At 47.2% G+C, this 15406-nt stretch overlaps 2 protein-coding genes across 6 annotated transcripts in view; one reads left to right on the plus strand and one right to left on the minus strand.

The window, feature by feature from the left end:
- The window catches only part of SAAL1 (serum amyloid A like 1), a 53190-nt gene that overhangs the window by 35841 nt on the left and 1943 nt on the right, over positions 1–15406 (plus strand). For all 4 annotated transcript variants that reach the window (XM_069965127.1, XM_069965124.1, XM_069965126.1 and 1 more), the window contains 10 exons: positions 5388–5551; positions 5641–5748; positions 9713–9796; positions 9895–9974; positions 10801–10860; positions 11110–11225; positions 11755–11938; positions 12064–12146; positions 14420–14608; positions 15134–15324. In XM_069965127.1, coding sequence (XP_069821228.1) covers positions 5432–5551; positions 5641–5748; positions 9713–9796; positions 9895–9974; positions 10801–10860; positions 11110–11225; positions 11755–11938; positions 12064–12146; positions 14420–14608; positions 15134–15324 — 1215 coding nt within the window. In that variant the 5' untranslated portion in view covers positions 5388–5431. The remainder of the gene's footprint in view (positions 1–5387; positions 5552–5640; positions 5749–9712; positions 9797–9894; positions 9975–10800; positions 10861–11109; positions 11226–11754; positions 11939–12063; positions 12147–14419; positions 14609–15133; positions 15325–15406) is intronic.
- Positions 1915–15197, minus strand: LOC138787861 (uncharacterized). 2 transcript variants are annotated; one of them, XM_069965130.1, is made up of 5 exons: positions 15096–15197; positions 4855–5097; positions 3330–3455; positions 2736–3210; positions 1915–2071 (listed from the first exon to the last, which is right to left on the minus strand). In XM_069965130.1, exons 3-5 carry the CDS (start codon positions 3421–3423, stop codon positions 2044–2046), a joined length of 597 nt encoding a protein of 198 aa, XP_069821231.1. In that variant the 5' UTR covers positions 3424–3455; positions 4855–5097; positions 15096–15197; the 3' UTR covers positions 1915–2043. The 2 variants fall into 2 exon arrangements, with proteins under 2 accessions (XP_069821231.1, XP_069821230.1); XM_069965129.1 differs by having other exon boundaries at positions 3330–3458; positions 15096–15196.

Genomic DNA, 15406 nt, shown 5'->3' on the forward strand with positions numbered 1-15406 from the left:
TAGGTTGTAATGTGGAGTATTGTAATAGTGTTTGCCAGTGTACTGTATATAGGGTTGTGTAGTGTTGGGTACATTGTGTCCTGTGATGTTACTGGTGCTGGGAAGTCTCCGGCCACCAGTCCAGATATTTCTCAATGGGAGAATTCCCAGCTTGGTAATGTACTGGGGGATGGGACTTTGCTCTCTCTGTATTGGAGGGGACGTTGTATTTTGCTGGGAACGTCTTCCCCGGGTTTTCTGTTGAGGCTTATTGTGTATGAAGGAGAATCCAGAATGGCTGTGACTGGCCTGCCACTGTGGAACTACAAGTCCCAGCATGTCTATGCTGTGGCTCTCCAGGTGTTGTGGGGCTAAAACAGGATCAAGCTTTCTGTATACTACAGCTTATTACAGATAGACAGGAGATAGATAGATAGGAGATAGATAGGAGATAGATAGGAGATAGATAGATAGATAATAGGAGATAGTCAGCTGCAGGTTTTATACTTTGGCTATAGGAGAGGCCTATAAAGAATCCATGAATGCAGCGAGGTATACACAGACCAGGGCTATAGCCCTTCATTCTCCTTCCTATAGGTCGGACCCCTATGATCATATAGAGAAGAAGACGTTACCTAGTGATATATCCCATCACTCTATATAACCAGTGATATATCCCATCACTCTATATAACCAGTGATATATCCCATCACTCTATATAACCAGTGATATATCCCATCACTCTATATACCCAGTGATATATCCCATCACTCTATATACCCAGTGATATATCCCATCACTCTATATACCCAGTGATATATCCCATCACTCTATAACCAGTAATATATCCCATCACTCTATATAACCAGTGATATATCCCATCACTCTATAACCAGTGATATATCCCATCACTCTATATACCCAGTGATATATCCCATCACTCTATATAACCAGTGATATATCCCATCACTCTATATAACCAGTGATATATCCCATCACTCTATAACCAGTGATATATCCCATCACTCTATATACCCATTGATATATCCCATCACTCTATATAACCAGTGATATATCCCATCACTCTATATACCCAGTGATATATCCCATCACTCTATATACCCAGTGATATATCCCATCACTCTATAACCAGTGATATATCCCATCACTCTATATACCCAGTGATATATCCCATCACTCTATATAACCAGTGATATATCCCATCACTCTATAACCAGTGATATATCCCATCACTCTCTATAACCAGTGATATATCCCATCACTCTATATACCCAGTGATATATCCCATCACTCTATATAACCAGTGATATATCCCATCACTCTATATAACCAGTGATATATCCCATCACTCTATAACCAGTGATATATCCCATCACTCTATATACCCATTGATATATCCCATCACTCTATATAACCAGTGATATATCCCATCACTCTATATACCCAGTGATATATCCCATCACTCTATATACCCAGTGATATATCCCATCACTCTATAACCAGTGATATATCCCATCACTCTATATACCCAGTGATATATCCCATCACTCTATATAACCAGTGATATATCCCATCACTCTATAACCAGTGATATATCCCATCACTCTATATACCCAGTGATATATCCCATCACTCTATATACCCAGTGATATATCCCATCACTCTATATAACCAGTGATATATCCCATCACTCTATATAACCAGTGATATATCCCATTACTCTATATAACCAGACATATATCCCATCACTCTATATACCCAGTGATATATCCCATCACACCGCCTACTCCGAGGCTGTAGCGAGACGATCAGGTGATCAGCGATATGTCCCGCTCAGGCCGGATACTCGGTTACGGTTACATCACCCAGATAACATTTCATCATAGTAAACATTGTGTGTCTCATCTTCTGGTTATTTTATCTCTTTATTGAACTGTTATCAGGTTTTTGCAGCATTTGCCATATATATTGTGTTCCTCTTTATTTGGGGGTCGGAGAGGATCCTTAGGATTGATCCCTGACTTGCCTCCTCTCTGGATTCTTCTAATTGTCCTCATAGTCTTCATTTTGCCTGTGGTGATAAATGTGGAATTATGTCACTTTACTCTCAGGCTGTGTATCAATTGTCATGACTTAAAGGGGCACTCCAGAAAAAATATGGCGTACCCCTTTAAATTTCAGAAAAAACTTGATGTCCCACTAGAACAAAATATCATGCAAGCTGAAGCCCACCTTGCCAAAATCATGCTCATTATATCTGCTATTGGGGTACATTTGGGAGACCCCCATACACATACAGAGTCCCACCTAAAGATTTATCCAAAGTTCATCTCATGTATATGACCAAATTTTCAGCCAGTTGCCTTACAGACCAGTACGATCTCCATTTTTTGTGAAGGGGAAGGAGGATTGGGTCTTATCCCAGAACCTTTTTTGACCACATCCCATCAGGTTATTTTCTGATATTTTTTAATCTGATTATTTTACGATATCTAAGGACTTGGACATTGACTTAGAGCATCACTCCCTCCAGTAGGTGGCACTAAAGAGCTGAGGAGGAGAGCTAATTTACATACATTTTCCCATAGAGCTTTGCTTTAAAAACTTTATCTCTACAATGAGAAAACTACTGCTCAGATCTACAACAAAGATGTCCCAGCCGAGGCAGGATGCCTTACAGGGGGGTATTGGACGTCTACGGTATAACAGGTCTTGGGCTGTGCCGTTTCATTTACCTCCTGTATCCAGACGGTCGGCCCTGTCTTCCACCACCGTATCCATTTCTACCAGCTCTGCCGTAGTCCTCCTGGCCTCCACCGTAATCCGACTCGGCTTCTTGACCATAAGATCCACCCTTCTTGCGCTTTCCTCCACGTTGCCCTCCAGATCGTCCTCCAGATCTTCCTCCAGAAGGCTTCTGTCCTTTCCCGCCAAACTTGTCCATTAGGCCTCCTAGTAGCGAGCCCTTATTACCGCCCCCACCGCCCAGTAACCCCGATAAGCCAAACTTCTCGGCCAGTCCGGCCAGTGGACATTGACCGTTCCCTGAACCAAGAACCTTCTGGGCGATATCTCCTAGGCCTCCTAGCCCGCCGCCGCCTCCTCCTAAGCCAAATTTCTCTGCCAGTCCACCCAGCTGGCCAAGGATATCCCCTTGTGCGTTCTGGTTTCCCCGGCCGCGTCTCCCTCCAGGTGGCGGACCATAGTCTCCTAAGAAATAATGTGACTGTGTGAATGGGTGATGTGATATACCGCCACCTACTGAGCGCTCCACAGTCATCTGCTTATACATTCTCACTGTTCACATTCTATCACCGTCCTTGACTCACCTTCATCTCCATCCCCGTGTCCCTGACCATAAGGTCTACATTCTGCAGGACGTAGGATAATAGCGAGCAACACGGCACAGAATACGGGCTTCATGGTAGTGTCGGTCTGTGTGGCGTAACACAAACCTGCTGAAGTATACAATGTACATAATGTATCAGTCACTGCAAATACATTACCAATCCTGAGTTACATCCTGTATTATACTCCAGAGCTGCACTCACTATTCTGCTGGCGGGGTCACTGTGTACATACATTACATTACTGATCCTGAGTTACATCCTGTATTATACTCCAGAGCTGCACTCACTGTTCTGCTGGTGGGGGTCACTGTGTACATACATTACATTACTAACCCTGAGTTACATCCTGTATTATACCCCAGAGCTGCACTCACTGGTCTGCTGGTGGGGTCACTGTGTACATACATTACTGATCCTGAGTTACAGCTGCTAAGCGTGAAACGTGCGTAGTCATCTAGTGAGAGTGTGCCTGCTCCTTCACCTCCCCTCCCTGCATCTCATGAATATGCATTGACATTAAACCGGACCTGGCTTCGGAACGGTGAGTGCCGGATCTATGTCTTCCGTTATATCTCATTTCTATATCGGAGCACCACCTCTAGCCCATGACAGTAAGCTCAAGATACTGTTGTCTTCAATTTAGAGCCCAGGTGCATGAGTATTGATGTCGGAGTGCTCCCCCACCCAGTCTACCTAATCATCATAACTTTTGATGTGTTGCTGCCCATGGTGAGACTAAGAATTCCTTCCATACTTGTTATTATCTATCCAGTCTCCTTCCCCAAGTTCTGAGCTGATGCTTTCTGCTGAAGACAAAAAAAATCTGTGTGAGTTTTTCTTTCTGTCTCCCCCTCCTCCTCCCTCCCTTCTGAGACGGCTTATGTAAACAAGTCTCTGGCCTCTGGCAGTCTTTGGCAGGGTTTATCTGCCACATTGTAGCTTTTTTTTTTAAATGCTGGAAGGATCAATAACAATGAGTTCATTAGCAACTTGACCTCAGATTAACCCTTCCAGCATTACAAAGAAGCTACAAAGTTGCAGATACAGCCAGTCAGGGACATGATATTATAAACTGTTTTAGGCCCCTATTACACCAACAGATTATCTGACAGATTTTTTTTAAGCCAAAGCCAGGAATGGATTTGAAGGGAGGAGAACTCTCAGTCTTTCCTTCATGACCTGTTCTCTGTTTATAATCCATTCCTGGCTTTGGCTCAAAAAAATCTGTCCGGTAATCTGTTGGTGTAATAGGGCCCTTAGAAAGGAGGAGGGGGAGACAGGGAGAAAAGCTCACTCACAGATATTTGTGTTTTCAGGAGAAAGCAGCAGCTGAGAACTGGAGGAAGGAGACTGAGTAGATAATAACAAGTATAGAAGGAATTGTAAGTCTCACCATGGGCAGCAACATATCAAAAGTTATGTTTTGAGTGGAATATTACCCCTTTAACATGGAGGGAGATTATTTGGAATGAGAGTCACCCTAAAAAACTAAAAAATAACTTACTGTTGCAGGACCGGTGGGTGAGAGGACGCCTCTTCTCCAGCGCATTTATAAAGCCCCCTTCATATGTCTGTGTTATATACCGTATGGGGAGGGGCGGGCGGCCGACTCCTGGTGAACGTCCTCTTCTGCTTTGTTATTGTTTTGTGCTGTTATTCAGGGATTTTCTTGTTTTTGTTTATCTCCGAGCCAAAGTGAAATGTCAGGCGATAAAGTGCAAAGTATTAAGTATCTGCTGATCCGACCCTGGAATTATCATAGATCATTATATATAGGGACATTAAAGGAGAAGGAACTCAAGATCCCTGCATATAATTATACTCCAGAGCTGCACTCACTATTCTGCTGGTGGGGTCACTGTGTACATACATTACATTACTGATCCTGTACTGATCCTGTATTATACTCCAGAGCTGCACTCACTATTCTGCTGGTGGGGTCACTGTGTACATACATTACATTACTGATCCTAAGTTACATCCTGTATTATACTGCAGAGCTGCACTCACTATTCTGCTTATTGTTTTTTTCTCCAGAAAAGGACGACTCCAGCCCGAGTCACCCAGAGCCGCTCTGTGATATGGATCGGAACCCGTCCCCCCCAACCAGTGATGATGAGGAGGGACAGGCAGAAGATTCCATAGGGAGCACTGTGTACAGCAAACACTGGTTCTTCAGCACGCTGACCCGTCTCATCGAGGTGATGACATCAAAGAACCTTTAAATATTAGATATGATTAATGTATCTCTAACAGCCAGAAATGATACATTGATTGTTGTTCCCTTCAGCTCGTCACGGAGAAAGAAGGATCACAGCCCGATGATGAAACTGAGCCGGAGCTGGACGAGGACATAGAGAATGACATATGTAAAGTCTGGGACATGTCTATGAATGAGGTATGGAGACACAAGGGAGGACTGTGCTGGGATGATAAATACAGTAAAGCACTATAAATTGCACATAGGGGGAGAGCGGGTTACTGATGCACTAGCTTTGTAATCTGCTATGTGGGTAGAAAGGAAAGAAACAGCAAGGGGGGTGTACATTAAGCATCTAAGTCCCACCCCACTTCCTGTGTTCTGTCCTGGTCTGTCTGTTACTAGATTGGGACTGAGCCTACCAACAGGCAGTGAACAGCAGATTGTAGAGAAGTAAGACACCTAGTGGGCAAGACTTTAGAGCAATTTTCTGGCGGTGATGGCTTGTGTGTATACAGTGCAATTAGGTTTCTTTGAATTGTCCATGCTGGTGTGCATTTTACTTCTTCTTACCTGCATATCTTGGTGGTTCCCTGATGAAATCACTAGTCACATAGTAGTAAGGCCCCTCTGTGCCCCAGTGTAGCAGTGAGGTCCTCTAATTTCCCCATGTAGTGGTAAGGATGTGCCCTCACATAGTAATGAGGTCCCTCTGTGCCCCATATAGTACTTAGGTTCCACTGTGTCCTCATACAGAACCTAGGCCCCCTCTGGGCTCCCATATAGCAGTAGGGCCAACTTTGTGCTTCAATATAGTAGTTAGGCCCCCTCTGTGCTTACATATAGAAGTAGGGCCCCCTCTGTGCTTACATATAGAAGTAGGGCCCCCTCTGTGCTTACATATAGAAGTAGGCCCCCCCTCTGTGCTTACGTATAGTAGTTAGGCCCCCTCTGTGCTTCAATATAGTAGTTAGGGCCCCCTTTGTGCTTCAATATAGTAGTTAGGCCCCCTCTGTGCTTACATATAGAAGTAGGGCCCCCTCTGTGCTTACATATAGAAGTAGGCCCCCCTCTGTGCTTACATATAGTAGTTAGGCCCCCTCTGTGCTTATATATAGTAGTTAGGCCCCCTCTGTGCTTATATATAGTAGTTAGGCCCCCTCTGTGCTTATATATAGTAGTTAGTTCACCTCTGTGCTTACATATAGAAGTAGGGCCCCCTCTGTGCTTGCATATAGTAGTTAGGCCCTCTCTGTGCTGCCATATGGTAGTTAGGTCCCCTCTGTGCCCTCATATAGAAGCAGGGCCCCCTCTGTGCTCCCATATAGAAGTTAGGTCCCCTCTGTGCCCTCATATAGCAGTAGGCCCCCTTCTGTGCTTCCATATAGTAGTTAGGCCCCCTCTGTGCTTACTAGTGTTGTCAGGATACCAGAATTTTGAGTTTGATACCAATACCAACCTTTTTTTTCAATGCTCGATACCAATTCGATACTTAATAAATTATACTTAACCCCCCCCCCCCCCCACAAGAATAGAGATGCCCCCCCAACCCCCAAATGTCAGGTCCGTACAGTCCATATTACTTTAAAAATAAAGTTTCCATTATTTAAAATAAATATTCTTTAAAAATTGCCCTATTTTGACTCCTAACACTTTTTTATCTTTTAGCCTGTATGGCTGTGGGGTGATCTGTAGTTTTATTTAGTACCATGTTTCCACGTGGTAGTGAATTTGGTGGTTTCTGCGCTTGCACCATTTACCGTGTGTGATCTGGAAGGTGATAATCTTATAATATGCACAATAACACTTCAGCTATCAGGGGGATGATGGGGACTGTAGTAATGTAACACACACCAGCTATCAGGGGGATGATGAGGACTGTAGTCATGTAACACACACCAGCTATCGGGAATGATAAGGACTGTAGTCATGTAACACACACCAGCTATCAGGGGGATGATGGGGACTGTAGTCATGTAACACACACCAGCTATCAGGGGGATGATGGGGACTGTAGTCATGTAGCACACACCAGCTATCAGGGGGATGATGGGGACTGTAGTCATGTAACGCACACATTCCAGCTATCAGTGATGATGGGGTTTGTTGTCATGTAACACACATTCCAGCTATCAGTGATGATGGGGGTTGTTGTCATGTAACACAGTAAACACACACATTCTAGCTATCAGTGATGATGGGGGTTGTAGTCATGTAACACACACATTCTAGCTATCAAGGGACGATGGGGGTTGTCATGTAACACACACATTCCAGCTATCAGTGATGATGGCGGTTGTCATGTAACACACACATTCCAGCTATCAGTGATGATGGGGGTTGTAGTCATGTAACACACACATTCCAGCTATTAGGGGGATGATGGTAGTTTCACTATTCCAGCTGGATTCGGGCGGCAGAGTAATCTGCAGGCTACAGCCCCCCTGCCCCTTCCCTTCACAGTCGAAGCCGGGCCGACCTTTTGTTCACCCCCCACATTGCTGATGCCGGCCCCGGGGATGTCCTGACGGCCCGGCCTCACGGCTACCTCCTGTCAGATCTCCTCCTCGCCTCCCTCTCCTCCAGCCTTCTCCTCTCCCGGACCGTGCAGCTCTCAGCCGCTCTCTTCCCTCTCCTGCTGCCGACCCTGCTCTGACCTATGGAAGTCCAAGCTATGCAATGCTATACTGACCGGGACCCCGCGCACCTCTCGGCCCTTGTCAGACACTCACCGGGCCCAGCTGTGTCTCATGCTTGGTGCCTGTGGAGGGGGGAAGCTTGTGCTGCTCCTCATCTTATCCCATAGGACCTCTGCACTATCGCAGCTACCCAGCCCCGCAGTGACACACACACGTGTCCCCGGCCAAGCGGTGTCCCGGGGTGGCACCAAGAGAACATGACAGGCGCTCGGGTAGCTGCCTGTCATGTTCTCTGCACTATACTCTATGTTAAACTACGCTATTTTGTAGTTTAACATAAAGTATTGATACCAGGAAATCCTGGTACCGAACCGTTTTTTTGCCCCGGAAATCGATAGTAGTATCGATTATTCGGTGCATCCCTAGTGCTTACATATAGAAGTAGGGCCCCCTCTGTGCTTACATATAGTAGTTAGGACCCCTTTTTGCCACCATATAGTAATTAGGCCCCATTGGTGCAGTCATATAGCAGTAAGACCCCCCTCTGCACCGCTATATAGTATTAGTTCCCTACACAGGGTCCCTGACTGCAACCGCACCCCCTGCAGCTGAAATTGTTACACCCCTCACACTATCTATGTCAGTGTATAAAGTTACCACAGTAACTACGTAGATATTGTTATAGTTGCAAATTGCCAGATGGTACCAAGCCTGAGTGAACACTGCTGAGCTGCGCTGGGCTTCACCTGCTGTCCTCCTCACTTTCAAACAGAATGTTTATATAGCTGGAAAAAAAAAATCTGTACTCCCCTACCTAATTACCTAGCATGGTGGATCCCACCTGCTGCCTCCTGCCCAGCCAATCACAGATGGAGGCGGGTCACTGTTGTAGCCATTGATTGGCTGAGCAGGTATGTCTGTGTGTGGACCGCAGCTGCACCCGCAGTGACGGGGAATCCGGCCGGGGAATACTGATTTCAGGAGACAACTGCCGCAGTTACATTGGTAGATGACGGCCACTGACCACACAGGGCACAACGTGAGCAGTAAACACCACTCTGCTGAACTATTCCCGTATATGAGGGGGCCACTTATGCTTCTCTGTGAAGGTCATTGAAGTCTCTTTCTATTGGGCTGTCTGGGATTTTCCTGCTCTCCGATGCCAACCTGTAACCACAGGGTAGTAAATGTCACCTTGGGATTAACCTTTTGGGATTTCATTGTCAATATTGTTTTTGCGATTAGGATCGGCGTTCGGTAAGATCTGCGACCGCTCCCCAAATCCATCTCTGGGGTCTGTAATAATCTGCAGGTCTGTGATCTATATACGTGTGTGTGTATCCTGCTCTGTATACAGCTGTGTACGGCTCTTGTTTAGATCGATGCTGTATATAGAACCCGGCCCCTAGTGGTAGGGCTCCATTCACACTCTGCAGATAGATGTAATGGAAGAAATATGTGCAGCAGATCTGCCATGTGTGAACGTGTCCTTCATATAGATTGACTATTCTGTATATTTCCAGGAGGTGGCGCTATTCCTAAAGGAGTTTAAGGCACCGGACATTTTCTTAGGCGTCATCTCAAAGTCAAAATGCAACCGACTGACGGTGAGTTATGGAGACGCCGGATTATCAGATCACATCTGCTATTCTGTTATATCTGAAGTGTCCTGGGACTCATCCTGTAGCATGTCTCTTGTGTGCAGGAAATCTGCGTGGGGATTCTGGGTAACATGGCCTGCTTCCAGGAGACGTGTATAGCCATCAGTAACAACGAGGACCTGGGGTAATAACATCCTGTTTTGATCCTGAGTTACATCCTGTATTATACACCAGAGCTGCGCTCACTATTCTGCTGGTGGGGTCACTGTGTACATACATTACATTATTGGTCCTGAGTTACATTCTGTATTATACTCCAGAGCTTCACTCACTATACTGCTGGTGGGGTCACTGTGTACATACATTACTGATCCTGAGTTACATCCTGTATTATACTGCAGAGCTGCACTCACTATTCTGCTGGTGGAGTCACTGTGTACATACATTACATTACTGATCCTGAGTTACATCCTGTATTATACTTCAGAGCTGCACTCACTATTCTGCTGGTGAGGTCACTGTGTACATATATTACTGATCCTGAGTTCCATCCTGTATTATACCTCAGAGCTGCACTCACTATTCTGCTGGTGAGGTCACTGTGTACATACATTACATTACATTACTGATCCTGAGTTACATCCTGTATTATACCTCAGAGCTGCACTCACTATTCTGCTGGTGGGGTCACGGTGTACATACATTACATTACTGATCTGAGTTCCATCCTGTATTATACTCCAGAGCTGCACTCACTATTCTGCTGGTGGGGGTCACTGTGTACATACATTACATTACTGATCCTGAGTTACATCCTGTATTATACTCCAGAGCTGCACTCACTATTCTGCTGGTGGGGTCACTGTGTACATACATTACATTACTGATCCTGTACTGATCCTGAGTTACATCCTGTATTATACCCCAGAGCTGCACTCACTATTCTGCACACAGACAGTAATTGGTGTTTAGTGCTGGTTGTTGTGACTGATGTTCCCTTCATGTTGTAGAGAGATTCTGCTGCTCATGATGTGTGATACGGACCCCCCGACTCTGCTGGAAACTACCAGGTGGGCAGCGGCACTGACAGGTGGTCTCCCAGACATTGTGGTAATATCCCCGGTGTATCCTGTAACATGTGAGGAGCGCTCCTGGAGCAGATACACAGAGGTCTTGTGGGGTCTTTGCCTTGATGGGTCACAACACTCTTGGGGGGGCACATAATATATTAGGTGGTGTCGTTGTTATGGCTGATGGGTATATATCATCAGTGCTGTAGGGTTTCTCATATTCCCCGTCTGTCCCGTCCTCTGCTCCAGGCTGCTGCTGACCTGTATATCTCAGGTGGATGTGATGAGTTTATGGTTGGAAAGGATCAAGAAAAGGCCGACTGTCCGAGACAACCTCTGCTTCATCATGAGCAGCTCCACCAACGGTAATGGATGAGAGCCGGGGATCTGGGTGCATGTGGATGAGTGTTTCTGTGTCTTGTCTAAGCGAGCTGTGAGGCGTGTGTATGTGTGTAGGCGAGCAGTGTGCAGTGCATAGGTGTGTCGGTGAGCTGTGTGGCATGTGTATGTGTGCAGTGTGTATGTGTGTAGGCGAGCAGTGTGCAGTGCATAGGTGTGTCGGTGAGCTGTGTGGCATGTGTACGTGTGCAGTGTGTATGTGTGTAGGCGAGCAGTATGCAGTCCATAGGTGTGTCGGTGAGCTGTGTGGCATGTGTACGTGTGCAGTGTGTAGGTGTGCCATGTAGAGGAGCTATGTGTCGTGTAGGTGTAGTGTGTATAGGTGAGTAGTGCGTAGAATTTGCGTGTGTAGGTGTGCTGTGTATAGGTGAGCTGGGTGCCGCGTGTAGGCGAGTGATGCCTGTGATGCCTCCATTGGGAAATTGGCACAGGTGTTCACTTACAGAGATGAGGGTGTAGTTGTGGGGTCACAGGCTTCTGTACTTTGCTCTCCAGGTGACCTTCTGGTAAAGGTCGGGGAGCTGGTGGACAAGCTGTTTGATGTAGATGAAGACCTGATGATCAACTGGGTGAAGGCCGGGAGCCAGCCGCCCTCAACACCCGTCACTGATAGTGAAGAGGAGAAGACTGCGGTGCCCGGACTGGTGCCCTCCCTGCTGGAGGCTGCAAAGCAGCTCAAGTCAGTGCTGGTTCCCCTCAGTGCTGCCCCCTGTGTCTGTCTGTGACCCTGCACCCTCCTCTTTTTCTCTCATCCCCCCCCCCTCTCTCTCTACATTACCCAGCGGTGTTGCTGGTGTTTTGCAGGTATGACAGTCCTGAAGGTCTGGATGTCTATATGCACATCCTGCAGCTGGTGACCACGGTGGACGAGGGCATCCAGTCTATAGGTAACCTCTACAGTATATAAGGGGTTAATGCTACAGATATATATACACTGTATACACCCCAAAACCTCTTTATGATATAACACTCACCTCCTCCATGCCGTCCTTGTACATGATCTCAGCCTCCTGCTCCCCATCTTCTCCCAGTTTCTAAGTTCTCCCAGAGATGTAACATGAGGCTCAAGGGCCCCAAAGTACCAACCCCCATCCCCCGCGCCTGCCAGGTGGTGTTTATAGTGCTGGTGTCCACATTACTCTATGTATCACATATACCCGGTGCCCTCTCCCCCCAGTACAGCAGACATTATGTATCACATATACCCGGTGCCCTCTCCCCCCAGTACAGCAGACATTATGTATCACATATACCCGGTGCCCTCTCCCCCAGTACAGCAGCCATTACTCTATGTATCACATATACCCGGTGCCCTCTCCCCCCAGTACAGCAGACATTACTCTATGTATCACATATACCCGGTGCCCTCTCCCCCCAGTACAGCAGACATTATGTATCACATATACCCGGTGCCCCCTCCCCCCAGTACAGCAGACATTACTCTATGTATCACATATACCCGGTGCCCTCTCCCCCCAGTACAGCAGACATTACTCTATGTATCACATATACCCGGTGCCCTCTCCCCCCAGTACAGCAGACATTATGTATCACATATACCCGGTGCCCTCTCACCCCAGTACAGCAGACATTACTCTATGTATCACATATACCCGGTGCCCTCTCCCCCCAGTACAGCAGACATTACTCTATGTATCACATATACCCGGTGCCCTCTCCTCCCAGTACAGCAGACATTACTCTATGTATCACATATACCCGGTGCCCTCTCCCCCAGTACAGCAGACATTATGTATCACATATACCCGGTGCCCTCTCCCCCCAGTACAGCAGACATTACTCTATGTATCACATATACCCGGTGCCCTCTCCCCCCAGTACAGCAGACATTATGTATCACATATACCCGGTGCCCCCTCCCCCCAGTACAGCAGACATTATGTATCACATATACCCGGTGCCCCCTCCCCCCAGTACAGCAGACATTACTCTATGTATCACATATACCCGGTGCCCTCTCCCCCCAGTACAGCAGACATTATGTATCACATATACCCGGTGCCCCCTCCCCCCAGTACAGCAGACATTATGTATCACATATACCCGGTGCCCTCTCACCCCAGTACAGCAGACATTACTCTATGTATCACATATACCCGGTGCCCTCTCCCCCAGTACAGCAGACATTACTCTATGTATCACATATACCCGGTGCCCTCTCCCCCCAGTACAGCAGACATTACTCTATGTATCACATATACCCGGTGCCCTCTCCCCCAGTACAGCAGACATTATGTATCACATATACCCGGTGCCCTCTCCCCCCAGTACAGCAGACATTACTCTATGTATCACATATACCCGGTGCCCTCTCCCCCCAGTACAGCAGACATTACTCTATGTATCACATATACCCGGTGCCCCCTCCCCCCAGTACAGCAGACATTATGTATCACATATACCCGGTGCCCCCTCCCCCCAGTACAGCAGACATTACTCTATGTATCACATATACCCGGTGCCCTCTCCCCCCAGTACAGCAGACATTACTCTATGTATCACATATACCCGGTGCCCCCTCCCCCCAGTACAGCAGACATTATGTATCACATATACCCGGAGCCCTCTCCCCCCAGTACAGCAGACATTACTCTATGTATCACATATACCCGGTGCCCTCTCCCCCCAGTACAGCAGACATTACTCTATGTATCACATATACCCGGTGCCCCCTCCCCCCAGTACAGCAGACATTATGTATCACATATACCCGGTGCCCTCTCCCCCCAGTACAGCAGACATTACTCTATCTATCACATATACCCGGTGCCCTCTCCCCCCAGTACAGCAGACATTACTCTATGTATCACATATACCCGGTGCCCTCTCCCCCCAGTACAGCAGACATTACTCTATGTATCACATATACCCGGTGCCCTCTCCCCCCAGTACAGCAGACATTACTCTATGTATCACATATACCCGGTGCCCTCTCCCCCCAGTACAGCAGACATTACTCTATGTATCACATATACCCGGTGCCCTCTCCCCCCAGTACAGCAGACATTATGTATCACATATACCCGGTGCCCTCTCCCCCCAGTACAGCAGACATTATGCATCACATATACCCGGTGCCCTCTCCCCCCAGTACAGCACACATTATGTATCACATATACCCGGTGCCCTCTCCCCCCAGTACAGTCCCCAGAGGACGGGCAGCAGACCTGGCAGTTCCTGTATGATCTGATGTGCCGGGACTTGTGTCAGCCGGACGACCCTCCCCTCATCGTACAAGAGCAGAAGACCGTCCTGTGCTCCGTCCTCGCCGTCATGTCCGTCATGTTCACATCGCAGACCGAACAGGAGTACACCAGGATCAGGAAAAGTGAGTATCACCGGTATGATGGAGCCTACTGTATGTGTGACAGCATCATTGTAATCACTGAGATACGCTTAGATACCCAGAGGGACTGGGAGAGAGATGCTTAGATACCTAGAAAGACTGGGAGAGAGATGCTTAGATACCTAGAGAGATGCTTAGATACCTAGAGAGACTGGGAGAGATGCTTAGATACCTAGAAAGACTGGGAGAGAGATGCTTAGATACCTAGAGAGACTGGGAGAGAGATGCTTAGATACCTAGAGAGACTGGGAGAGATGCTTAGATACCTAGAAAGACTGGTACAGAGATGCTTAGATACCTAGAAAGACTGGGAGAGAGATGCTTAGATACCTAGAGAGACTGGGAGAGAGATGCTTAGATACCTAGAGAGACTGGTACAGAGATGCTTAGATACCTAGGGAGACTGATAGAGAGCTATTTAGATACTACGATCCTTGGATACATAGACATAGATACATAGAGCGCTGACCTGATATGAGAGCGCTCCTCATGTGTCTCTTCCCCCAGATCTCTCTCTGATCGGGGCTCTGACCCGGATCCTGGAGAACCTGGTGATCTGTCAGAAGAAGCCGCAGGACGGGGCGCGGTGTGATGGGGAGGAGCCGCAGGACACCGGATCTCAGGAGGATTTCCACCTACAGATCCTGAAGGACGTCTGCTGCGAATTCCTCTCTAACATCTTATCTCAGCTGTCAAAGGTGAAAACCCTGTAGCAGGGCGGCCATACTGGGGACTATTACACCTGGAGTATGGCTCTCCAGCTACTGCAAAACTACAACT

Source organism: Dendropsophus ebraccatus, chromosome 4, assembly GCF_027789765.1.
Source record: "Dendropsophus ebraccatus isolate aDenEbr1 chromosome 4, aDenEbr1.pat, whole genome shotgun sequence".
Classification (NCBI taxonomy): domain Eukaryota; kingdom Metazoa; phylum Chordata; class Amphibia; order Anura; family Hylidae; genus Dendropsophus; species Dendropsophus ebraccatus.